Below are 25,400 nucleotides of genomic sequence, written 5' to 3' on the forward strand. Positions count from 1 at the left end.
ACTTAAGCCAGATAAAAGAGCGGAATAAGGACATAGGCACCAATTCTAAAGACATGTTCCCAAAGCCACTCAGGTCAGTGGCCAGAACTGACAGTGAGTGCAAGACAGGCCGGAGAGATAGTTTTTCTGGACAGTTGTGCCCAACTACAAGTCACACTTCTAAAAGAAAGAAGGAACATTAAGACAAGAAGAGAGCCTCTGCTACAATGGGCTATTACGCCAGGAATATTAAGGAATAGAAACTGTAACAAACTCTCCAAGTACATATAACTTTGCTACTGAAATAGCAATTTATTATTTTCCTGGAATTGGTTTTTGTGATTAGCAGCGTAACAATTCCCCATGTAACCAACATTCAAAATTAGCAAACGCTTACAATTCTTTCAGATTCGAGAACTCTGACATCCTTTTGACAGCCTGCCCACTTCATTTCTCTCCTTCCGTTTCCAGAGGTAACCACTTTTCTGAATGTCTTTCTTACTGGTGGGAAATTATTACATAAATAGCAGCCAGCACAGCATTTAAAAAAACTGCGCCCAGGATATACATAGCATCTTGACAAATTATTTTTCACTCAGTATTTCCCATCCACCCGCGACGGGATAGCTATCCAGAATATATGTATCTGCCATTCAGTCTTACCACCCAACCATTTGCCATCTTATACACAGGTCGCATTTTACCCAATTTCTTCTTCATAGCCTCTGTAACTTCCTGGCTACTGTAACTACAAGTCCACTGCTGAGTCCTTTGCACACCTTGTACATGGCATACAATGAGAACTGTTTGGTTCTCATTTGGTGCTACACACCATTAACTTCCTTAGACATCACCTACTTAAATAACTTGGGCTTCTAAAGATGTTCCCATTTCTTGGCAGGGAACACTTGATATTTCCTGAGTTTTACCTTCTGCTCACCTGAAAGCACAAAATCATTGTCACATTAAATGACAAGGGTCTTTTCAGATTTGACTATTCGTGCATTTTGTTTATGTATTTTACCATTTTTTTAAATGGCACAGTTCTAAGTGCCAACAGAATGACCCAAATCATCACTGCACTTTTCTCTACCGCATATTACAAATGTCATTGAGGACTCTAAGCACTTTACAACTTAGGAAGAGTCACTCATTTTTTTAAGGATAAAATAGAAAGTATTCCATTGACTAGAAAGCACACATTCCAAGCTAATGAGCTTAAAGTTGCTCTGAAGGCAATTTAAACAACTGCCTATTTCATCCACCCTTGTATCTCTCTGGACATAGATCACAGACAGCTGTGATTCTCCTTGTGCCTCCCTGGATGCTGATCATACCCAGCAATGATTATTCTCTGTATTTTAAATCCAGCACTGCTACAGAATAAATATTTCTTAATTATCACCGTTATCTAAAATGTTCCATTAAGAAAACTGTCTGCCTAGTTATGGTGGCACTTAATCCTAGCATGTGGGAGACAGAGACACAAGGTTTTGTGAGCTAAAGGCTATAGTCCCATGTACACAGCAGGTTATGGGCCAGCCAAGGCTACATAGCGAGACCTTGTCTCCAAAGATACAGAGAGAGAGAGAGAGAGAGAGAGAGAGAGAGAGACAGACAGACAGACAGACAGACAGACAGACAGACAGATTTTGTTTTTTTAACTAAGAGGTAGCATAAGCTTGTAACTCTAGCACTTGGGAGGCTGAAGCCGTAGGAGTCTGAGTTCAGGACTAATCTAAGCTACACAGCAAGAACCTGCATGGTTGCTTGTTGTTTTTAAAGGACTAAAAGACAGTCTCCCCCATCCCACGCCAGTAAATAATGGGGTGTGTGTGTGTGTGTGTGTGTGTGTGTGTGTGTGTGTGTGTGTATGTGTGTGTGTGTGTGTGTGTGTGTGTGTGTACACACAGAACAAAAACCTTGTGGACACAGTGGGGGCAGGGGCATGAAGAACACTTTCCCCATGAAGAGTAATTAAAGGCGCTGCTCTTCACAGCTGTCACACATCACGGGAAGTGTGGGTAAACTAAATAGCCAACAACTCAAACAGGAGAACAAAATCCCTCATTATCACCAAATACCAAACTAAGTCAACACAGCTAAACCGCAGAAACACTGTCCTTGAACCAAGCCACCTATGTGCTGGTAGTTCTGTTCTCCCACTGTCCTTCAGGATGGAGAGCATGGAGCCGGCCACTGGTTATTTATAAGCTATTTTATATTCAGAACTGCAGTCATGGTATCAAGTGTGGGGAAAAGCTGTGATGTTTTTAAAGAGATCAGAGTTTTTGAGAAATCAAAGTATAAAAATAAAATAGTAAGTGAAAACACTGCAGAATCAAAACACTGACGCATAAGGAGCACATGTATGTGTCAAAATAATTTAATTTTCCCTGTACATTTCTGTTCACACGAGAAATCCAGATACGCATTTATAATATTTACCTGTCATGAAACATTCAAGTGAATTCAGATGGCAAAGTAGAATTCAATCACTAGTGAAATGTTTAAAAATATATATTAAACAAAAAAATGTCTTTATAAGATAAAAATAATCTTCCACAATGCAATAAATTGCAGATCACTGAAATTTTAACTCTAGATTATTGCAGTTCAGTTTTTGGTTTCAGAATCTAGAGACAGTTAAAAAAAAAAAAAAAGGAATTGGCAGGATTTCTATCTGTTTCTACGCTTTTCTTTCTTGTTCCGACTACTTGTTACACTGTTTAAAGATGACGTAGCTGAAGTTGCTCTTGCATGACCAGTAGCCTTTAGATGATCAAACAGTTTATTCCGGGATGGAAACTCACTATGGCAGCTTGCACAACTGATGAGGCTGTCACTCTGAGGAAGAGGGTAAAAGGACGTCAGAGGTAAGTGGTAGGCTGAGGAAAGTATTTTATGATTTAATGTCAAGTTTAAGCATCAAAGAAGTGTAAAATAAGGACGTTTTTACAAACTGACAGCTACCAAAAGGCGGGTGCTCTCAGAAGGTAAGTGAGCAGCACTGTCAACTCTGGTAGCCTGAGACTGTCACAGCTTTCAGCACATGGACTACAAGAAGAGTCTGTGACTCACAACTTAGCACACAGAACTCTTACCCCCAAGGTCTTTCTTACATTATAGCCACAGAAAATAAAATAGTAACTGTCAATATCTTGTATTTCCCATTGCTTCTTTTTACTTAGAGTAAAAAGAAATGATAGCTGTGTGCATATTTTTATATAGCTTATATTTATAACTAGGTAGAGACAGAATTACAAATAAATCCTTGAAAAGATCATTCGATACAGACTAACATCTTTAAGACATGAACAAGATTCACCACAAAGAGGGATATGTGAGTTTCGTTTTTGACCTACCATGGTTTGTGGTTCAGCAGGTATTTTGACAGATTTTTTCACATCTTTGGTTTTCTTTCCTTTGGATTTCGGAACACTGGAAAATACATTATTTGGTATAATACAAAAGTTAAGATTCTTTTCTAGTTGTCATCTACTTCCAGAAATACTAAAAAAATAAAATGTATGAGTCAAGCTGACTTATTCATTTTAATGACTAATTTAGTTAATTCCACATGTCAACAAAGAGCTTTAAAAAAAAACAACTTGGGAGATAAAAATTAAATCTGGCACAAAACTAAAAAATTTACTTAAAACAACTGCTAAAGCAATAACCCCCAAAACACTCTTGAATATTTATATATGGTATTTTTATTAGGAAAGGATATCACATTTTCTTTATAGCCTGCCCTAACACCAGTACCTGACATTTATTAACTTTTTTCCTACGGCTTATTTTTGTTATAGTAGTAGTGTTTGTTTTTAAAACAAATCTCACACTATACTCAGGCTAGCCTGGAGCTTACTGTGTAGGCCAGGTTGCCCTCAAATTCATGGTAATCCTCCTGTCTCAGCCTCCTAAAGACTACTACTGGTGTTAGCCACCATGCCCAACTAACAACTTCCTGATCTAGTCTGTGACAAACATTTTAACAGTTCCACAGTGAAATGAGAATAAAAACATTATAATGCATTATATATTAAGAAATTTACTTTTATTAAAAATGGTATCTGAGGGGTTGGAGAAATGGCTCCACCGTTAAGAGCTCCCCTTCCAGAGGTCCTGAGTTTAATTCCCAGCAACCCATCTATACTGATATCTGATGCCCTCTTCTGTTATGCAGGTGTACATGCAGACAGAGCACTCATAAATACATAAATCTTTTTTTAAAATGGTACCTGGGTGACTATGAGAAAAGTACAATGTGTGAAAATGTCATAAACACTCTTTTATATGTTAACAACAAAACTAACAAAACTAATAATGCACAAACAATGTCCCTCTGCCGCTCTGGTGTCTTCTCCTAGCACCCTTCAGCCCTGAAGGTGTTTCTGCTCTGCCTGAGTCCTGAACATCCCCCCATCAGCCGCCTTCCTCTGTGAGCTCTAATTAGCTCTTTGTCATGTTACATGTGCTCAGATGACAGGCAGGCAGGATGTGCCTCATTAAAAAACGTTTGGGTACTGAGGCAAGAGGACTTCATGTCTGACCAGCTTAAGCTATAGTGAAAAGAAAGAGAAGTCAGGTGATTTCCTGACCGCTGAGGAACGACAGACGTGAAGCACTTCTCACTATGTCCAGCACCACAGGAGAAGCAGTGAAGGACTAAACCCCAAAAAAAGTTACTGTTGGAAAGTCAATGAAGGGTTAGGTGAGAAAATGGCATGTCCTGCCACTCCTCAGCAGTTAAGAAGTCAGTTAGCAAGTTACCAAGAAGAGACTTGATACCCTATGAGCATATACTGGGGGAGGAGGTCCCCCTCAGGAACAGTCACAGGGGAGGGGAGGAGGGAAGCAGGAGAGAGGGAGGAATGGGAGGATACAAGGGATGGGCTAACAATTGAGATGTAATATGAATAAATTAATTTAAAAAAAAGAAAAAAAGTCAGCTGAGCTCTGTGTCCTTTTCTCACATCAGTAACATGAGAAGTTGAACTATTCAGTGGCTGCCAAATCCAAGACTCCTTTATGGTCCCCAAGGGAGCATTCACACAGAAGCCACATGGGAAATAAAAACGACTTTAGCGCTAGACGCAGGAGAGTCCAGGGACCACAGCTCTCCTGTGATGCAGTCCTCATGCCCACTGTAGCCCGCGGGATCATTATGGAATAGCCCATGAACTAAGCCTCCCCAGCCACCAGGGCTTCTTTGGGAAGGAAGGCACGATGATGCTGAGCTGTGGTCTGACATCTTGAGGTTAGACGTGGCACGATGACTTAGTGACAATCCAGTGAAGTGGAGTAGGGGAGAGACTCCACAATCGCCTATTTCCACATGATTGTTAAGGACAAAGTAAGAGTTTCCAGGAGAATAAGAGAAACCACAACTGAACCACAGTGATGGTGATAATATCATTGTGACAGTGGTAGTTAGCACGCTACCTCATCCATATATGGTTGTGTCTGTGAGGCTATGTACACACTTATAGTTCACACCTACTGCAGGCATGAGAGGAGGTTCTACCTGACACACCCTTGATGACCTTACCATCAATCACTCAGTAGTTGGGAGACAGAGGACACTTTGCCTTACCTTTTAGCTTCACTTTTTGGATCCCCACAGACTTCCGTGGTCTCTGAGATACAGACATTTTCTTGGGGCCTATTTTCTAGTTCTTTGGCACTGTCTTCACTTAACTTAGTATCTTCTGGATCAACCTTTCCTCCTTCTTCAGTTCCATTTTCATTGAAATTGTCATCATAACTCTAGAAATCATATATGCCATTATAAAACCAATCCGCCTAACAGTAATGGCTTCATTTTCATATGTGTATGTACATACATGTGGTGTGTGTGTGTGTGTGTGTGTGCGCGCATGTAGGCCAGAGGCACACCTTCCATGACCATTCCCTATCTTTTTGTGACACGGTCTCTCATGGAACCAGATGCTCACTGATGGCTAGGCTGGCTTACCAGCTAGCTCCAGGAAGCTGTCCGTCCCTGCGCTCCCAGTACAACTACAGATATATGCAACCATGTTTGTCTTTTTTGCTTTAACATAGGTATTGGGGATCCAAATTCAGGCCTTCATACTGTGTAGCAGGCACTTCACCAACTAAAGTAGCTCCCTATCCCCTAAATAACGTTTTGTGTTATGTTTCCAAAACTTGAAAAGTTACAAGCCCCCAGACGCCCAATATAGAGATTAAAGAAAACTGTAAATGAGTAGATGAATGAGAAATAAATTTAACCCATAGTTCTAACGATATCCATTCAATAATGTGGAAAAAGGCAATACATTAGAAAAAATGAAAGGGAAAAATGATACATTCAGGCCAGGCACAATGTAATGCAATATTAAGTGATTGCTAAAGGAGAGTCCAAGATGACTGTCCTGGATTGCAGCGGAACATTCACTTTACAGTCAAGAGAAGCAGTAAGAACAGTCACCAACGAAAGGTGTCTGGCAAACACTACGGAATGCAACTCTGCTTTATTCTGAGCACACTCACACTCCTATGTTCTCTCCCTTAACGTGTTTTCCCTCCTGAACTAATAAACGACAGGTAGACAGCAATCTTTGCCATGTTTTTCTAGGAACATTTCAAGTCTAACATTAAGGTCTTTGATTCTTTGATTCTCACCCCCCCCACCTGCCTTTTTTTTTTTTTTTTTTTTTTAAAGACAAGGTTTCTCTGTGTAGCCCTGGCTGTCCTGGACTCCCTCTGTAGACCAGGCTGGCCTTGAACTCAAGAGATCCACCTGTCTCTGCCTCCTGAGTGCTGGAATTAAAGGCATGTGGCCACCATCGCCCTGCCTTTGATCTATTTTGAATGAGACTATTGCACGCAAAAATATTATTTTTAAAATCACAGATTAAAGCCTTCTATGATAGACTAAATTTATATAATGACCAACACCCTGATCTTATGTCCAGATTGTAACTGTTATCTTGACTGAAAAATTCTATCATCAATTATATCCAATTTAAAAGTAATGGTGCTCAGTTAATTCCTATCAGGGGAGTTCAATGTAAAGATCTTCAAATATACTACAGTAGTTTATAGGCACACACGGAGGAAAATGTACTAATACCATTTCCTTTTGAACAATTTTACAGGCCTGAAGAGACTGCTCAGAGGGTGATGAGCACATGAAGACCTGAGTTCAGACCCCAGAACACACGAGCACTGCCTATCGCCACCAAATCCCAGCACCCGCAGAACACATGAACATTGCCTATTGCCACCGAATCCCAGCACCCGCAGAACACATGAGCACTGCCTATTGCCACCAAATGCCAACATGTGCAGGTGGCAGTAAGGATCCCAGGGACTTGCTAGCTTCCAACCAAGGGGAAAACTGCAGCTTCAGGTTCAGTGAGACTCTGCCTTAGAGAAAAAAGGTAGAACGTGATAAAAGGAGATAGCCAACACCTTCAGGCATCCAGGGTGTACGTAAAGGCATACACACATCACGAACACAGAAAATAATTTCACAACCAACATAAAATAACAATGAAACTCCTCCTCCTTAATACAAGTATACTGAATAAGCAGGTACACTTCAAATCTGTAACAGGTACTGCATTATTTATAACATATTTCTTGTAGAAGTTAGAAAGAAACCTTTGCTCATACCTGTGCTGATTTCTGTTTCTTTTTCTTTTGTTTTTTAGAAAGCCTAAGAGCAAACATAAATCACAATGACTTTGTGAAGATTAAGTAAGAATAAAAAATATTGAAAAAGAATGGTAAAGAAATACTAAAAACGTGTAATATCATAAAACATTAAAATGATGAGAAAATGCTCACACCACTATCTTAGACAACACTGGACAAAGATTAATTAGCATGCCAACTGCATGAGAAGGAAATTCCTTTCAATATGGTTATTACATAGGCTACAAAAATGTCAGCCATATGGTCTCCACTCCTCATTTTAACATTCTAAGGTTCCTGCTAGCCGGGAGGGGATGCAGACAATTGCAGGGTAACGACTTCCTTGACAGAAAACAAACTTGAATATCATCTCTAATGTGACAAAGTATCAGTGGCATTTAATTCTGTGAATTACTTTTGCTTTGGTATATCTTCCATTTCTTCCTCAGAATTGACATTCAGTGAGTTTTCATCCATTTGAGCTCCTGAAAACTGTTCTTCCTCCTCCTCTAACTGCTGCTTTAACAAGGCAACCATTTCCCGATGCTTCTTTGACTTCTCGTGATTCTTCATGCTGAAAGGACAATCTGATATGAGTGACGATGCTATGGTAATCACATGTGCCCAAGTGCACTGTGGGAGGACTGGACCACTGAACCAGTTAAGCGTAAGGATTTATATAGAGTAACAGAAGTCTGAGGGGATTGCCAAGAATCACAATCTTCTTGCCAATACCAGCATCCCCCTCATTACTTCCTTTTTATTTAAATGTATTTTCTTGCCAAATTCTCTATTTTTTATTTTGATTTTTTTCAATTCTAAAAATTAAAGTCTTTGGGCTGGAGAGATGGCTCAGCAGATAAGAGCACTGGCTTGCTCTTCCAGAGGTCCCGAGTTCAATTCCCAGGACCTACATGGTGGCTCGAAACATCTATACTGGGATCCGATGCCCTCTTCTGGTGTGCAGGTGTACATGCAGACAGAGCACTCATACACACAGCACAGTCTTCTAGGGATCTCTGCAAACTGTAAGACACACATCCTAAATGCACAGGGAGGAATGCAGGGCCTAGAGAAGAGGTGCTGTCAAGCCTCAAACAACACGAGTAGTCCACCTGCTTCTGCTTTTTCAACAGCGTACCCTTACCTCCTTCTTAGTGCCCTAAATGTGAGTTCAGACAGGTACCCCAAAACTCCATAGGCAAAATTAACTTATTTGATATACAGGAAGCCAAAGACATCCCACACACTAGGGCTAAACGTGAAACTGCAGAGCTGCAGGCTCGGGGTACAGCTCAGCAGCTGCCTGGCATGCAGACAGGCCTTGGGTTTGATCTTGAGCACCACAAGACCAGCAACAAAAGCCAGAGCACTGAACTTGTGTCGCCATTTAACGCATGTTCCGCTTAGATTTTTGGCTTTCTTGGTTCTTCCTTGTTTTGTTTCTTTCCACTAAAATCCTCCTTAGAGCAAAGTACTCTGGAGAAATCAAGGCATCTTGAGTTAAAAAAATAAATGCTCAAAATAAGAACATGTTAAAAAGACCTAGGAGCTGGTGTGAAGGACTTTTACTTTACAAATCTGGAAACATGTAAACATGAACAGGATAAGAAAAATGTATAAATCACCGAAATATTATCTAAATTCACTAACAGGAAATATATATAATTCAACAACAGAAAAATAAATGGGGAAAGAGGAGGGTACTGTTTTATAGAGAGGCTCAAATGCTGATTGGTAAATTCAAGAGGAGTGGGCAAGCATCACTGAAACTCCATTATAAAGGCTATTATAGGTGGGTTTCCCTTGGCCAAAATTCCTGCCACTAAATAAATATTTTGGAATATTTATTCAAATGCAATGAGGTACTCTGAAGCTGGACCCAACCCAAAGCACAAATGCCTTGGCATGTTCCCAGAAGGTCATTTTATGCAATATTGTAAATACACTTCATGTTGACTGATAGCCTCACAGGTCAGGGGCTGGATCTTCTGATATGTAGTACTCAAAAAGCTCAGGACTGAGGAGAATTTCAGATTTTATAGAAAGCTCATTGAAGAAAAATGTTTACTGTTTCTTAGGAGACTTCAAAGGAAAAAATTCTAAGTTGACAGCACAAAAAACTGAGAACCACTTAGACTGAGTGAGGAGCTGCTCAGTTCCAACAAGGACGTTAAGTGCCAACAGATTTGGGACCCTGAGAAAGCACAACACAGCTGTGCAGTCACCCACATGTGGATGCACACCAAAGCTTAATCATAAATAAAGGGACAACACCAGAAAGAGAAATACTCTTTTAAAAGAGCTGTTTAAAGGACTAGTTAGTATATTGTCAATAGGATAGAGACAAGATCAAGATTATGAAATAAGAAAGTTCCAGATTGAAAGAAGCTAAACACACAAGCTCAATCCCACATTCCCAGCATGGACGCTGCACTAACATGAGGAAACACAGCACACTAATAAAGAATACATTAACAAGACTAGAATACGGACATTAGGTGAGTGTACATATCAATGCCACAATCTCTTAAAATGGTAATATTTCCTTGTTACTGAAAAATTACATAAAGAGATACTTAGAGGTCAAGAAGCATTATGTAACTTTCAAATTACCAGGTGAGAACTATGCGTATGCCTGTGCACGTTTACAAGCCTGCGTGTGCAAATAAGCGACGTGTGAACCAAAGCTAAGGAGTGCACCGTATGCTAGTCTTGTCATTTTTCTTTAGGTATAATAATTATTTCCAAGATATAAATCATTTTAAAATCTGTTACTTTTTGTTTTCTTGTTTCTACCTCTCACTTCTCTTCCCACCCTGGCCCCTTTCCCGTGGTTGTGTGGTATACCTCTCTGCTGACTCCCACAGCCCCACACTCATCTCTGCGCTTTCTGTCTGACAGCAGGTGTTTTGCTCCTTTTCCCTGGTGATTCAGCTCTCAGAGTCTCCCATTCTCTTCTTCCCTTTACAGTGGTTCCCACAAGAAGAAAGGAACACGATAGTGAAAGTAAGTTTCACACCAGCAGTGCAGAGATAAGGTTTGGTCTCATTTCCTCACCTGTGCCAACTCCGAATTGTCATAGTTGCGTTTCTGGAAACAGCATAAAGGAATGCTGGACTACGTCAATGGTACAACAGGCCTACTGCCCAAACACCTCCTCTCACTGTAAACCAGAGTCCACAGAGGATGCGGACCCTTGTTGATCAAGCTGTGCCAACCATATTCTCCTGAGCACTTACAAAGTGCTAAGCCTTGCGTCAAAACAGAAGGTAAGTTCAAGGATGGAAACTTACGCCTTTTCTGTTTTGAAGGATTTGTCACAAGCTGGGCAGTAAAGGTCATCATAAACCTCAGCCTCGTCAGCCTCATCGCTGTCTCTACCTGTGGGAAGAAAGACTACGGTAGAACACTAAAGTGTTAACAAAACATTCCTCCTTAGTGAGGACTTCAAGACACATACAACATAGATACAAATGTTTATTTCTTTATACAAAAAAAAAACAAAAAAAACAACAACAAAAAAAAACCCAAATGCTATTGGGATTTGAGTTTTCCCTTTTGAACACCATTGTCTCTGAAGGAAGAATTCAAATTAATTTACCTCATCCTTCAAGTTCTTTTCTTAAATTTGTTCAGAAGACTCAGAAAATGCTTAAATCTCTAAATGTAAGCCCCATCAAAAACAAGTACCACAGCAATGCCTTTACCATAGCTTTTTTTTTTTTTTTTTTTCAATTTTCTTCATAAAACTTTGCCTCAGACATACTCTCAAGCTATGAGCGACATAACACACTCAAGCCTGGTATACAGCGTCCTCTCGTTACCACTGAGGTCAGAAAAAGCTTAACACTGTTTCTACAGACCAGTTTCATAAACCGAGATTTATCACAACAAAATAACTGATATCAACAATCTGTAAGATCTAAATGACTAAAACCTTACATAGAATTCTCCACATATTTCTTAGATTCTACTTTTAAAGAAGTAAAATGCCTGCTCTTTCAGATTTATATTTATACCAATAAGGATTCCAAAGTGTCTCATATTCCACATTTCAGTTCTTTGCAGATAGTAGTAAGACTCTGAAAAACATTCTGACTGAAATTATTAACAGCCAAACACAACCTATGTCCTATGCTCAGTGCTAATTTCAACAGATCCCTTATCAACATAGGAAGCCTAATACCTTGAACAGTATAGAACCAAATAAATGAATGCCTTTTCCATTTCAACTCCATACTGACAAAAATGTGTATGAAGCTACAGCTTTACCCTTTGAACCCTGACAGCAAAACAGGAACGGCTTCCTTCAATATTCTGATAACCTTCATTCTTCCTGGACACCTTGGCAATCTCAGCATATGATCTTTTCCTTTTCTTTCTGCCTCAAAGACTTTCATCTTCCAATTAAAGAAAGCACTTTATGGGCTTTCTTCAACGCGCCCATACTTTCATGTTTTGGGGCCATCATTACATAAAAGTTATTTGACCACAAGTACCATAAAACCAGCATAATTGATCTGATATCTATTTGGCTAGTGACTAAGAGCTACTCAGTCACTAGAAAGGTATGTATTGTGTAGATACTCTGCACAGAGGCTTAAAGTGGGACACTGCAAGATTGTATCATATTACACAAACCAAAGTACAATGTAAATTGCAGTGGCATTATTACTGAATTATTCCACTTAACACGTTCAAACCACAGTTGACTGAAAGTCACTCAAAGTGCAAAAGTAAAATGGAGGGATACGGCAGGGCCACTGTCATGCAAGTTCCTAATTGCACAAGTTACTTCCAACATTCCCCATACATGGAATCATCTTCAGTACATCACAGTTAACAAGAAGTCTGGCTTTAAAGAAAAAGAAGATGGACTTTAAAGTGTTCCTATCTTCTCAGGCGTATCCTACAACTTGAGACTACTACTTTTTTCATCACTTAATTGAAGATAATTCCATTAGTGAAACCATTTAAGGAATATTTTCAAAAGACCAAGCAAGGTCTTGTATGTGAAAGGTCTTTATAAATTATAGAAATGTAATTAGATCATTTCACATTTATATTGTTCTATATTTTTCAAGGTACATAATAGACTCATTAATTAAAAAACATATCTTAATAATTTTTTAAAAAGTCATTTTATCATCTGAATTACTTGACTGAAAATCTACAGTTTATAAATAAGTAAAACTAGAAAACTATATTCAGATCAGTTTCATGATGGAAGAAATAGTAATCATGAGCAAGTCAGGATTGCAGGTAGGTAGTCCTCAAACGGCTAAGCCTTACCTTTTAAAATACATGCTTGTCTGTGAGAAAAGAAATATTGTAGTACTTCAAGAAGTGCCTTCCCTATGTCGTAAGTGGGAGGAATAAGACACAGAGCAAACAGACTCCTCTACAACAACTATTGTCCTAAAAGAGGCATTAAAATTTGCCAGGCGTGTGGCACACACCTTTAGTCCCAGCGCTCCAGAGGCAGAAACAATGCTCCCTGAGTTTGAGGCCAGCCAGTCTACAGACCTAATTCCAGGACAGCCATGTCTATACCTGGAAACCCTGTCTTGAAAAAACAAGCAAACAAAGAGCAAGCAACTCACACACTGCTTAACAAAATATTCTTTAATTGTTCCTAGGAACTCCAATTCCTAGTTCCTTCTAGAAAACAACAAAGTTGAAGCTGTGGCACTGCACCAATGAAACCGAAGTCAAGTGTTCTCTGGGCTTCCATTTGTTCTTCACTTGTGCCTTACACTTGGACCACTGTAGGCTTTAAGTACACACAGTAACATTTATTTCCCAAAATTACTTAATATAGCAAGAAAAATTACCATTCAGTCCATCTTTGGGCTCCTGTTCCTCCACGTCATTTTCGTCCGACCCATCTCCAAACTCCTTCTCGTACCGTGCTTCCATCTCCTGGAGCTCCTTTTCCAGACTGGCCATGGTCATCCAGCTCTGCTCTCTGTACTGCTCCGCCAGTCTAGACACACAGCAAGGCTCAATCCCACCGGGAAGCACAGCCTACAAGGCTCTGAAGCCAGCCAAGAGGCCTGCTCCATGCTGCCACTGAGTGAAAACCCACCACCCACTCAGCCAGGACTGGGCACAGTCACTGGCACCTGGCTGGTTTTAGCTGTTCTACTATATAACAGGACTTGAACTGTAATCCTCAGCAGCTCAGGCAAAGTCTTTAGGTGACTAAGTGTTAAGTGTCACAAACAAGTACAAGATACTGCCTGGTAGTAATAGTATGGCTCTGCAGTTTAGTAGACAGCTCTGCAGGAGAGCAAACTTGCTGCCAGGCCCCAGAATCTGCAGTCCACACAACAGAAGGAAAGGACTGGCCCATGCAAGTTGTTCTTTCCACACCCACAGCCTTCTTTAAAGAGCAGGGCTCTGGGTTAGACTTCTTGAGTCCCACCCCCAGCTGTGACACAGCAGCTACATGCCTCATTGCCTCACAAGAAAGAGCAAACAGAAGAGCATTTGAAACAGACCCTTGAATAAAAATTCAATTAGCATCAGTTACTAACAAACTTCAGTAGAAGAGATCTTAAGTTAAAGGACCTCTGAAGAGAAATACGTAGCCAAAACCGGAGATGTTTACATAGCAGAGAAAAAAGCATTCCTCAATGTCAGAATCCAGATTTTTTTTTTTTCAAAGAAAAACTATGTTATAAGCTATAAGCCATGAGGATGATCAAACTTAACCTGGAAGCTTCATGCTGGCTCCCACTGGCATGCTCTACCATGCTGGGCACCCTACTGACGGCCACACTGACCCCCACATCAGCAGAAAGGATCTAGTTCCACAGTGCATACTTGGCTTGCTTCAATGTCTGCTGCCTCCTCATCTCCTCCGCCTTCCTGGCCTTCTCTGCATTCTGCTCCTCCACGAGCTTGCGGTGTGCCTGCACTCTCTTATCTCGCTTACGAATGAAGGCCACAAGCTGGCGCACCAGCTCATTTTTCTCTTTCCTTGCTTTGTCTCGAATCTTTTTGTTTTCTTTTTCCATCGCCCGTTTTTCCCAGCGGTTTGAGGCTTGCCGCGTATCATATTCTTCCTTCCAAGCAAAATTCTTTTGTGTGCAGAAACTCTGCCAGTAAGCATAGAAAGGGTGCACCACCTAGTGACAATGAAAATGAGCAAGATTATCTTGTTTTCACTGAGATGTATTTAAGAGGCAGTAAATATTAAGGATTAGAATATCTCCTAGCTTTCCTTCCATGTATCTAAGATTACTTTTGTTGTGTGCTTTGTTTAGCTGCCGCAGTGCTGAGGACTGAGCGCAGGGTCTTTGTGCATGCATGATGGCGCTCACTCTAGACTCTCATTCATGAACATTATTAATCACTGGAGAAGACTGTGCTCTTAAAGATTTTCCAGGAAAAGACATTCTCCAAGGCAGATTTAGAGAAGAAAATAGTCTCATTGGCCACAGACAGACTACTACAACCACAGTAGAACAAGTCATGGGTGGGCACTATGAGACAGCTACAAGCTCTGTTGGGAAAGTAACAAGGAAAGACAGGCCAGAGGACAAAAAATGGTTTCTTGTAAAACTAAAAACGCAGAGAGAAGCAAACTGTAAGACGCAGTGCAGTTTTTCTTGTACCGTACCGTGTCATAGTCACTCTGCGAGTCGCCGAAGGCTGGGAAATCCTCCACATCTCCTTCTGACACACATTCAAGCTCTTCTTTTGCAATCAGCTCAAAGACATCACGGTACACTGCATAGAAACCCTAAGACAAAATAAAGGAGAGGCAGAGACTCAGGGTGAGCACAGAAATGAGAGGCAGGATCTGCTGCTGACACAGTACAGCTCCCCGCCCCCGCTGCCTCCAGTGCCCGGCCTGCACATGCGCCCAACAGATGTGCGTTTACCTGCTATTACAATTTGAGTTTCACTTAACCACTCGAGGAGAAAGTAGAAATTCCCCGAGCTTACCTTTTCATCGTCTCCATAACCAGAGTAACAGGTAACAGTGAAATAACGAAGCAAATCTAAGCTGTCATCCTGATATTCTCCATCAAGCCCGCCTTTAAGTAAGGCCTCTCTGTGATTATCATACCTAAAAGATTCAAAGAGGAAAGAGCTGGACAAAAATGGACTGATTTTAAATGTAATTACATAAAAATTCACAAGAACTCTGCTCTTCTCAATCAACATAATAGTGGGTTTAAGTATTTGTAACCCATAGCCTCATGGCTTTTAAGAAATCTGAAAACTAAGACTTGTGAGACTTTCAGGAACTGAAGATTAAAACCATGCCTGCAGTTTGTGCTACCATATAAAATAGTAGCCCCTATCGACTGGACGCTCTAGCCTCTCCCTCAGCAGGTAGCTGAAGTCCACAGCAAAGAGAACTAGTAAATGGTACAGTATTGAACACAACAATCTGGTCCATACATTTACGCCCTGGGAATTTGCCAACATTTACCTGAAAACCGTATTTACGTTGATATAAAACTTAGGACACACTCACAGCCACAGTTATTATTCTTCATAAGAAGCCTACAATAGTATTTATTATCACTCTTGCTTGATACAACAGGAAACTGAAGCTCAGTAATAGTAAATACTGGTTGTTCATCACCATAAAGTCTGTAAGCAGGAAGACCAGAATTCAGAAGCAGGTCCCTTCTGCTGTAATGGCAGGGCTCTTCGCCATGAAATGGCAACGAGTGCCAGCTAACAGGAGCATTACCAGGCGGCAGCTTTAAGGGGTCTTGGAACAAAAAGACAAGCTAAGATTTAGAGAAGAATTAAATAAAAGGAAGCCAGAGTGGAATACCAATACTGTAAAAGGAAGGCAAATTATCTTGTTTTGAGTTTGGGAGTGAGAATCTCCCTATGTAGCCCGAGGTGGCTTGAATGCCCCTCTATGTAGCCCAGGTGACTGACTCTCTTGAGCACAGTGACCACAGGCAGACACTGCGGGCATGTGCATATATCTGGCTTCAGGTCAGAGTTCTAAAGTCCTTGGTCAGATAAAAGTTTGAGGTCTTCTACATGGCCTAAAAAAAAAAAAAATTTTTTTTTTTTTTGGTTTAAAAAAATTTTAAGAATTTCATTTCACCCTTTCTCTTTGAGAAGTTAGTGTGCTGTACAGTGTTTCAAGCAGATGACTTTTCACAGCAGCACTTTGCTAACAGCAGGATTTTCACTATTATGTCTAAGTTCAAAACCTATCCATTTGCAGCGAAGAGCTGAGAAGTCAAAAACTCAGAACTTCAAACATACAAATTCTTGTTACAAAAATGAAACTATATTATGAGCTCATCTTTGTTAAAAAGATTTATTCAGGTACTCTATAGAAATGTATTATAACCTCGTATTAAAATAAGAATTTCTGCTAAAGACAAAACTTCCTTCCTGTGTAGTAATAAAACTGTCATACACTAAAGGAATCCCTCTCGGTGAGGACCACTCACAGCATCTGAGTTAGAGCTGTGGAAGATCACCAAGCCTGCTTCATCATGGACAGCACCGCAGCTGGAACAGTCATCCCTCAAGCTCCTTCCTGCCCACCTACTGCACTTTACATAACCAGGAGGTGACACATGCTTCAGAACACTCCCAAACCATTCAGTGTACTAAACAGTTAAGAAACCATGACAATTCCTGCTAACAAATTAAACGAGGATGAAAGTAGCAATGCAATGCTCACCACGCTCTTTCCTGAGGGTCACTCAACACATCGTATGCAGCTTGAATTAACTTGAACTGCTCAGCTGCTTCTGCGGCATTATCCAGATTTTTATCTGTTAAAAAAAGGAACAGAAATTTAGTCACAAAAAAAAGTAGAAGTGTGGGCCATCAAAACGGCTCAGTGGGGAAAGGTGCTTGTTCCTAAGCCTAAAGACCTGAATACAATTCTGGAACCCATAAGGCAGCTTAGAGAAACGGTAGTCTAGTAAGTTGTCCATCCTCTAACCCGCACATGACCTCCATGTACCCTTTATGGCATACCTGCATGTATGCCATGTACCCACATATACACAGATACGCATATTACACACACACACACACACACACACACACACACACACACACACACACTTTAAATAGTAGGGGCTGGCAACATGACACAACAGATAAAGGATAGAGATGCTGCCCATCAAGCCTGACAGTCTGAGTTCAATCACTGAGACCCCCATGGTCGCAAAGAATCTACTCCTGTAAGTTGCCCTCTGACCTACAGATGTGAACCTTCTCACATAAACACACCCGGTGGGGTGGGGGTTGGGGGCGCGCAGAGATGCCTGCAAGTGGCAGCCAGCAGTGGTCTCTGACTTCACCCTTGCTCAGGCCCCTTCTCATCAACAATGCTAGCCTGCCCAACAGCAGGTGCAGAAGGAATGCAAGGTGTGCTATGAGAGCAGACTGGTCTGGACAGCAGCTCCCATTCTGGACCCTGCCCTCTCCTGGAATACTCATGTCACAGTGTGAGGAACACAGACAGTTTCACAGGATGACATTCAATGGGCGAAGAACAGAGGGAAGAAAGGAACAGAGACTGCCAACAATCATGCCCAGGAGTCTAGAAGCAGGTCCTCCCCAAAGTGGTAAGACAGTCTTAGCAGAGGACAAACTAAGCCACTCCCACACTTTTCAGAACCTTTAGATTCTGCACAGTGAACTGATACATAGTTTTTGTTGTTTGCTGTTTTAAACCCTAAGGCTTTGATAATTCTGTTCCATCATAAGTGGATAATATATTCATAAATTAAACATTTTGAATCTAACATGGTACATACCACGTTCTTTACGCTACTAATCAATATCTGCCTTCTAAGAGTTTAAAAGATATGACAGAATTTGTTCTATCCAAACAGCCATCCATGCAGCCTTACTGTTTATCTAAGTGGTTCATGACGGCATCTTGCCTCCTGATTTGTCATCACCTGATCCCAAGCCCCTTTAACACTGATACTTTTCCAAGCATAGCGTTTGCCATGACTCTTCTATCCTATGAAACTAAAAGCAGCCTTACATTAACTAATTTCCACCTCTAATTCTAACTCCCCTTTTAGAGTGCACCCATTTGAAGACTGCCGGCGTTAGCCAATCAGATGTGTTTTGACTGAGAAATGTTTGAATACCTGATCCCAGTTGATGGAATTATTTGGGAAGGATTAGGAAGTGGGCCTTGTTGGAGGAGATACATTACTTGGGGCAGGATTTGAAATTTCAAAAGACTAGGGCCATTTGAATTAGTTCTCCTTGTCTCCTAGTTGCAGATCAAAATGTTAAGCTCTCAGCTGTTGCCCCAGAGACCTGCCACCTTTCTCTGCTCAGCCATCATGGCCTAACCCTCTGAAACCATACATAAAATATAAACTCAAATTTCTTCTGTAAGTTGCCTTGGTCATGGCATCTTATCACAGCAATAGAAAAATAACTAAAATAAAATCAAAGAGAAGTTTACTAAGTAATGCTTTCTAGGAAAAGCACTTCTCACTTGGTAAAAAGGTATAGGCCTAGGTGGTCCTTATTACAGTGTGTCCTTAACCCACTTGCTGAATCCTACCTTCAGCTCTCAATTACAAGAATTGTAGCAGACCAAGTTATACCCAAAATTCACTGTTCTTTTCTTCTGGCTTACAGCTGACCCTGGCCTTATGATGGGAACCTGGCCCCTATAGTAAGAACTCCATCCTCAGCCATTTAGGTGTAACCATGTGACTAAACTCTTGCTAATAAAATATATGAAAAGTACTCTACAGTGAATGGGTTTTACGAATCTTCCTTAAAAGGCGGCTAGCATAAACCCTGGTCTCTTCTTTGCCCTTTCCTTTCCCATTTCTGTGACTAGTATCTTGAACAGTCACTTTGGCTGCCGAGTGAGGGGCCCACCTAAGAGCTGCGAGGCAGCAATCCACAGGGCCATGGGAGAGAACTGCCGTCCCAAGCTCTCCCTGTGGAGAAAGCCATTCTGCCTTTGAGACTCGTTTGATTCAAGGGTTTAACACACATGGTGAGGATGATGCAGCAAGTCTCTGATGGCTTCATGGTAGAGCTTTCAGAACTAGCCACCTTGTTCATGGCAAGGTGAGTAGAAAGAAATTTGTTTTTGCATCAGCTCCAACACCCACTTTCCTGCTGCATGGTTGCGCAAAACCCTCATGCTCCTTCAAGGTGAAACTCCCTTGACAAGTGTTAAGGTTTGTATGTCTTCATAACTCATTCATAAACAGAGCCAAAGAAGAAAAGGATGAGGCCAAAGCCCTTGGACACTGGTGTTTTCCAATATTCATCTCATCACTCAAGAAGCACACCTCCAGGGGGCGCTGCTAGACAACTAGTGTCCCTGCCAGTCTACACTTGCTGTTTATTGTCTCCTAGGAAAATGGAAGAAACTTTTAAGTCTCAAATATTTCTGTCAAGACACAATAATGTGGTTCAAACTGAATAACCTAAAAGTTAAAAAAGCTGGCAACTGATTCTTACATAAAACAAAAGCGGTTGCCAGGTGTGCGTGAGTACATGCGTTCCTTTGTATCAGTACTGCACCCTGCCCAACTTCTTCCCTGCATGAAGAATGGGTAGAAAGCTGAAGCTTCTAAACACATAAGACCTATGGACATGCCATCTAATCCAACATCTAACTTCTGAGTAGAACTTTTTTCAAATGTTTTCAATCTGTCAATGTCTTTCATTTTACATAAGTGCGTCTGAGTTAGACGACTGTGTTGGCTGAGGTAAACAGTAGGCGTCTAACAAAACAAGCAGAAAAGAGTGTACATTTTGTCATGGGTATTGCAGACAGTCACTGGGTTTTACCAGGCATCCCTTCTTGCACTCTTCAGTACAGTTTTCTCTTGACACGTCTCTGTATTCTGCTGTTATCTCCTAACCCCTTTTTACAATGTCTTCTGGAAGATCTTGTTGGATTGTCCCTTGCAAAACCTTGCTCTGAGAAAGCATCCTTCTTGGCAGGTCTCCATTCCTCTTGCCACAGCACTCCTATGGCAGTCCTGAGGTGGTGCAGGCCTATGCCTGGCCACTGACACTGGTCACTACTCCCTCTAACTAATAATCTCCTCTGCTACCACTGCCACCTCAGCCCTGACCTGGTGCTCTGTCGTCTAGCCACTCCCCTCAAGCACTGAAGAACTGGTCCTCCTGGCCTCATCTCCAGGCTGGCCTCCCTTACCGAAACACTGCAACAACACAACCAGAGAGGAAATTGAAAAACTTGCACTTATCACCCTGTGTTTCCAGTTCTTCTATGGTTTACCAAATTCCTTAGGGTAAAATCCTACTCCAGAATTGCCCCCATCCCTCCTGGACTGCTCCCACTTAGCTGGTTATGCTGGCCTCTCTCTTATGTTCCCTCTTTCTCTCTCCAATAGCGTACTGCCACCCTATCGCCCTGTGTCTCCACCTAGATACTACATCCTCGCAGCCAAGTTTCCAGGGTGGCCTTTCCCATCTCTCACCCACAGACACAAAGCTGGTCAGATGAGTGTGAGGATTCATCAGCCCTGCAACAGCCCTTCCCTGCTGGGATTCGAACTGCCTTTTCTTTCCTGTGCCTCCACAGACTGCAGGGCCAAACCACGGCAGGGACCTCTCTTGCTTTCTTCACCTAGCAAAGCACTCAGGGAATAGTCACGGGATGAATTCTGGAAGGCTACTTCTCTGAATCAAGGCTTAGCTCCCAAAATACCTAACACAGTGCCTTACACACAGAATGAATTTAAACATTTACTGACTAAAAGGCCAAGTGGCCCCACAAAGCAAGCATACTGAAATCATGTCTCCTGATTGATTCAAAATACAAACATTTCCAACCTAAAGATATTTAGGATGCTATGAGTCATAATATTCAGCAGCCACTGCACTCAGTTCCTAACAGGTTTGGCTTTAAAGTCAACCAGCAAGTCTTCTTCCTTCCTTCCTTGAACTGTCCAGCTCATCATCAACACCTGGACCTTTCTCCTCCCTGTGGCCCCAAGGACCCATCCCTGACCACTGGGATGCTTCCTGACTTGTCTCCAGGCTTCTTCGGGCCCAGTTGCCTCCATGGTCCCATCCAGGACATTATAATAAGACCACGGTGGACTCTATATGGTAGCAAAATAATAACAACAGTAATACATAGTGCTTAGCCTAATATCCAAGGCTCACTACAATTTGATTTGTCTACACTCCAAGAATTTTTTTTTTACCTTATCTTCAAATGTACATACATATTTGCCCTTAGATTTCCCTGCTTTGCCATTTCCCATTCTGACAGTCAAGGAACTCCCAACTTCCTTCTAGTTCCTAACTCAGCTTCAAATGATAATTACCCATTACTCCGTGATTGTTTTTCTTCCACTCGTACATTTTCTTTGGGTTTGCTTTGGCTATTTCTTTTGACTTCCTGCTATGATAAAGCTTCTGCCCTCTCAACAGGGGTGTGCGTACACACACACCCCTCATTTATTGTCAGCACGCCAATACCTGCTTTTCCTGCTCCCTCTACTGTAGGCCTTCCCACTCGGAGTCTCCAGGCTTTCCTTCCACTCTTCCAAACCATTCTGCAGTCTTCCTGTAAGCACCGCCCTCTATCCTGCTGGGACACCTTTTGCCCGCCCACCACTGTGCTCTTCCTGAAACAGGACACAGCCCAAGGTTCTCTCTGTGGAGAAGCAGCCTCAGTGTCTCTCAACACACATTGGAAGCTTCATCCCCGTGACTTGGGTGCTTATGAGTTAGTCTAGTAACCCAAACGGCAATTACACTGCTTTGCTCATATTAACTTTCATGTGTGCGAGGCATGGTTTCCTAACAAGACACTGAGGTTTCTGTGTTAGCATTTCAGAATCTACATATTATACAGTGGTACATGTCACTTGCATCTTCTAGACAGGTGTAAGAAAAACTGAGTTTAACGATGTTTGTAAGCCGTGGTACACTTGTTTCTCTTTTAAGCAAAACTGTGGTGTATACCTCTGAAATAAGGTTTGTATACTGGCAGCTCTTAGTCATGTATGTGTGCATAGCCATCTTATGTAGACTCTGGAATGAACTGCTTAAAGTTAAAGTGAAACTAAAAAACAAAATAAAACAAACCCAAACAGGTAAACTACCACGAAGAGAAAACACGCCTGCCCAATTACTCATGAAGGTGGGGCGGATGAATCACATGTTCAAAGGCTGTGTTGGCAACACAGTGAGACCCCCCATCTCAAAATTATTCGTTAAAAAAAAAAAAAAAAAAACTGGAGCTGGGCCGGGCGTGGTGGCACACGCCTTTAATCCCAACACTCGGGAGGCAGAGGCAGACAGATCTCTGTGAGTTCGAGGCCAGCCTGGTCTACAAAGTGAGTCCAGGACAGCCAGGACTACAAGAGAAACCCTGTTCTTAAAGAACAAAATAAACAAAACACCAGATGGTGTTGCTGGACCGCAGAGCGCTTGCCAGCAGGTGCGCGGCGCTGGCTTTAACTCCCAGTACCAAGAGAGGCGGACAGACTCCTAGGAATCTCCAAAGAGACGAGATTCAACTACTAAGTTTCATAGCCTGGAAGACCAGACTTCGAAAAAGTCACACAGACCCGTTTTACAGCGACACCGAGCCACCCCGGGGAAGCAAACTCCCGAGAAGCCTCGCAGAGTTCGCTGGGCAGTCCACCTAAGCACAACTCGCCGCGGGAACCTTGTGGCCCGGGCTGGGCGAGCTCTGCGGGAGCCTGGGGACTCCGAAGGCGGGCGCGAGCAGGCCTGTTTTTAAAAGCCATTCCCGGGCCGCGGGGCTGAAGCTCGGCCGGGCGGCGTGAGGGGGCCGAGAGGCGGCTGCGCGCCGAGCCCGCTTCTCCCCGGCGGTGCCGGCAAAGGGCCGTGGCGTGCGCCCCACCCCCAGGCCGGGAGGCGGCGGCGGCGGCCCGGCCGGGGTCTCGCGGCGCGGAGGAGGGAGCGTGAGGAGGGCCGCCCGCCGGCCACCTACCCGGGTGCCACCTCAGGGCCAGCTTCCGATAGGCCTTCTTGAGCTCCTCCTCGCTGGCGTCGCGCCGCACCCCCAGCGCCTCGTAGTGACACTTCATGGCGGGGCTGGACGCGGGGCCGGGGCCCGGGGCGGGGCCGGCGCCCGGGCCCGGGCCGAAGCGGCGACGGCGGCGCTGGTTGTCCTCTCCTCCGGCGGGAGCCCGGCGCCAGCAGCCCGCCAGCCAGCGAGCCCGGCGGCGGCGGCGGCAGCGGCGCGGGGTGGCGGAGGCGCGCGGCGGCGGACGACGCGGGCTGCGGCACGCGGGCGCGCGGAGGGGGCGGCGCCGGCGGCTCCGCATGGGCGGGGGCTGGGCTGGGTTCCGGGGCCGCCGCGCGCCGCGCGCCGCGGAGGCGGGGCCTGGGCGGGGGTGGGGGGAGCCGCGACGGGAGTCATTGTGAGGAGCACAGAGGGCAGAGTGCCACGGCCCTGAGTGGAGGGCAAGGTGGGCTTGGCGTGGGACGCGGTCCGGGAAATACCTTCTCCGTGGTCTGATTATTTCGCAGATGAGGCAACTCGGGCTTCAAGTAGTCAGGTGCTTAGTTTCAGTAACTCTTCACCGCTAGCACTTCCTAGGATCTCCTTCTTCTTCTTCTTCTTCTTCTTCTTCTTCTTCTTCTTCTTCTTCTTCTTCTTCTTCTTCTTCTTCTTCTTCTTCTTTCTCCTCCTTCTCTCATCTTGACCAATATCATGATAAAGGACAGTATAAATGAGATGATTCCTTAAATCAGTTTTTGAACCATTTTAAGGTAGCATACCAAAAGCCAGCCTTGGTCTCGGTAAGAACACACCTTTAATCCCAGCACCCACCCAGGAGGCGGAGACCAGTTAGAGTATTTAGAGAGTTCCAATGCACGCCTTTAATTATCCCACTCTGTGAGTTCAAGGCCTCACTTGGGCTACATAATGAGTTAAACTTGTTTCCCAAGTGCTGGATTTATGGCCTCCACTAACATACTAGGTTCTTTTACACATAAACAGAAAATGTCCACATGTAACAATTACTCTTCCTAAAGAGTCATAATCAGTGTCGTGAAATGTCTTGTTTGGTTGGTTTGGTTAGTTTGCTTTGTTTGTTTGTTTGTTTTTTCAACACAGGTTTTCTCTGTGTAGCCTTGGCTGCCCTGGACTCGCTTTGTAGACCAGGTAGGCTTCAAACTCACAGAGATCTGCCTGCTTCTGCCTCCCAGAGTGCTGAAATTACAGGCATGCACCACCACAGAAATGTCTTTTTTTCAACAACATGCACCTTGATAAAACAAAGCCTCAAAAAAAAAAAAAAAAAAGAGTGAATGAAAGAAAAGAAGGAAAGAAGTAAAAAAAGGAAAGAAAGAAGGAAAAAAGGAAGATGTTTACAGGGCATTTGTCTCTGGGGACCTTTCCTTGATAATGAAGAACACTTCGATTATTTCTCTCCCTTCTTGTGTTTTTTTGTTTGCAAACTCTGGAAAACTAAGTTGGCAGGCTGGAGATGGTGGTTCATGCCTATAAATGCCAGAAATTGAGATGCTGGGGCTGGAGGTTTGGTGTGAGTTTGTTTAACAGCCTAGTTCATTCATAGTTATCCTCAACTGCCTAAATAACCAATGGCCATTTAGTCTTTTGTATTTAACCAGGTATGACCATGAGAAACTAGCCAGACAAGTACTCCAGGTGAGCCTCTGACCTGGACCACTTGCATAATTTTAAATGACTTCAAGTAATAGCCTTATTTAAACCATTTCAAGAAAAGTAGCACTATTAAAAACACAACTCGACTGAGCAG

General features: G+C 42.8%; 1 protein-coding gene across 1 annotated transcript; it reads right to left on the reverse strand.

Annotated features, from left to right (window-relative positions):
• Positions 1–2,188: 2,188 nt before the first annotated feature.
• Dnajc21 (DnaJ heat shock protein family (Hsp40) member C21) lies at positions 2,189–23,765 on the reverse strand. Its single transcript, XM_051150963.1, has 12 exons — positions 23,600–23,765; positions 17,330–17,423; positions 15,607–15,730; positions 15,278–15,400; positions 14,479–14,783; positions 13,485–13,636; positions 10,944–11,031; positions 8,063–8,221; positions 7,627–7,669; positions 5,579–5,751; positions 3,345–3,420; positions 2,189–2,826 (listed from the first exon to the last, which is right to left on the reverse strand). The coding sequence occupies exons 1-12, from the start codon at positions 23,694–23,696 to the stop codon at positions 2,659–2,661; spliced, it is 1,602 nt and encodes a 533-aa protein (XP_051006920.1). The 5' UTR covers positions 23,697–23,765; the 3' UTR covers positions 2,189–2,658.
• Between the last annotated feature and the right edge of the window lie 1,635 nt (positions 23,766–25,400).

Source organism: Acomys russatus, chromosome 9, assembly GCF_903995435.1.
Source record: "Acomys russatus chromosome 9, mAcoRus1.1, whole genome shotgun sequence".
Lineage (NCBI taxonomy): Eukaryota > Metazoa > Chordata > Mammalia > Rodentia > Muridae > Acomys > Acomys russatus.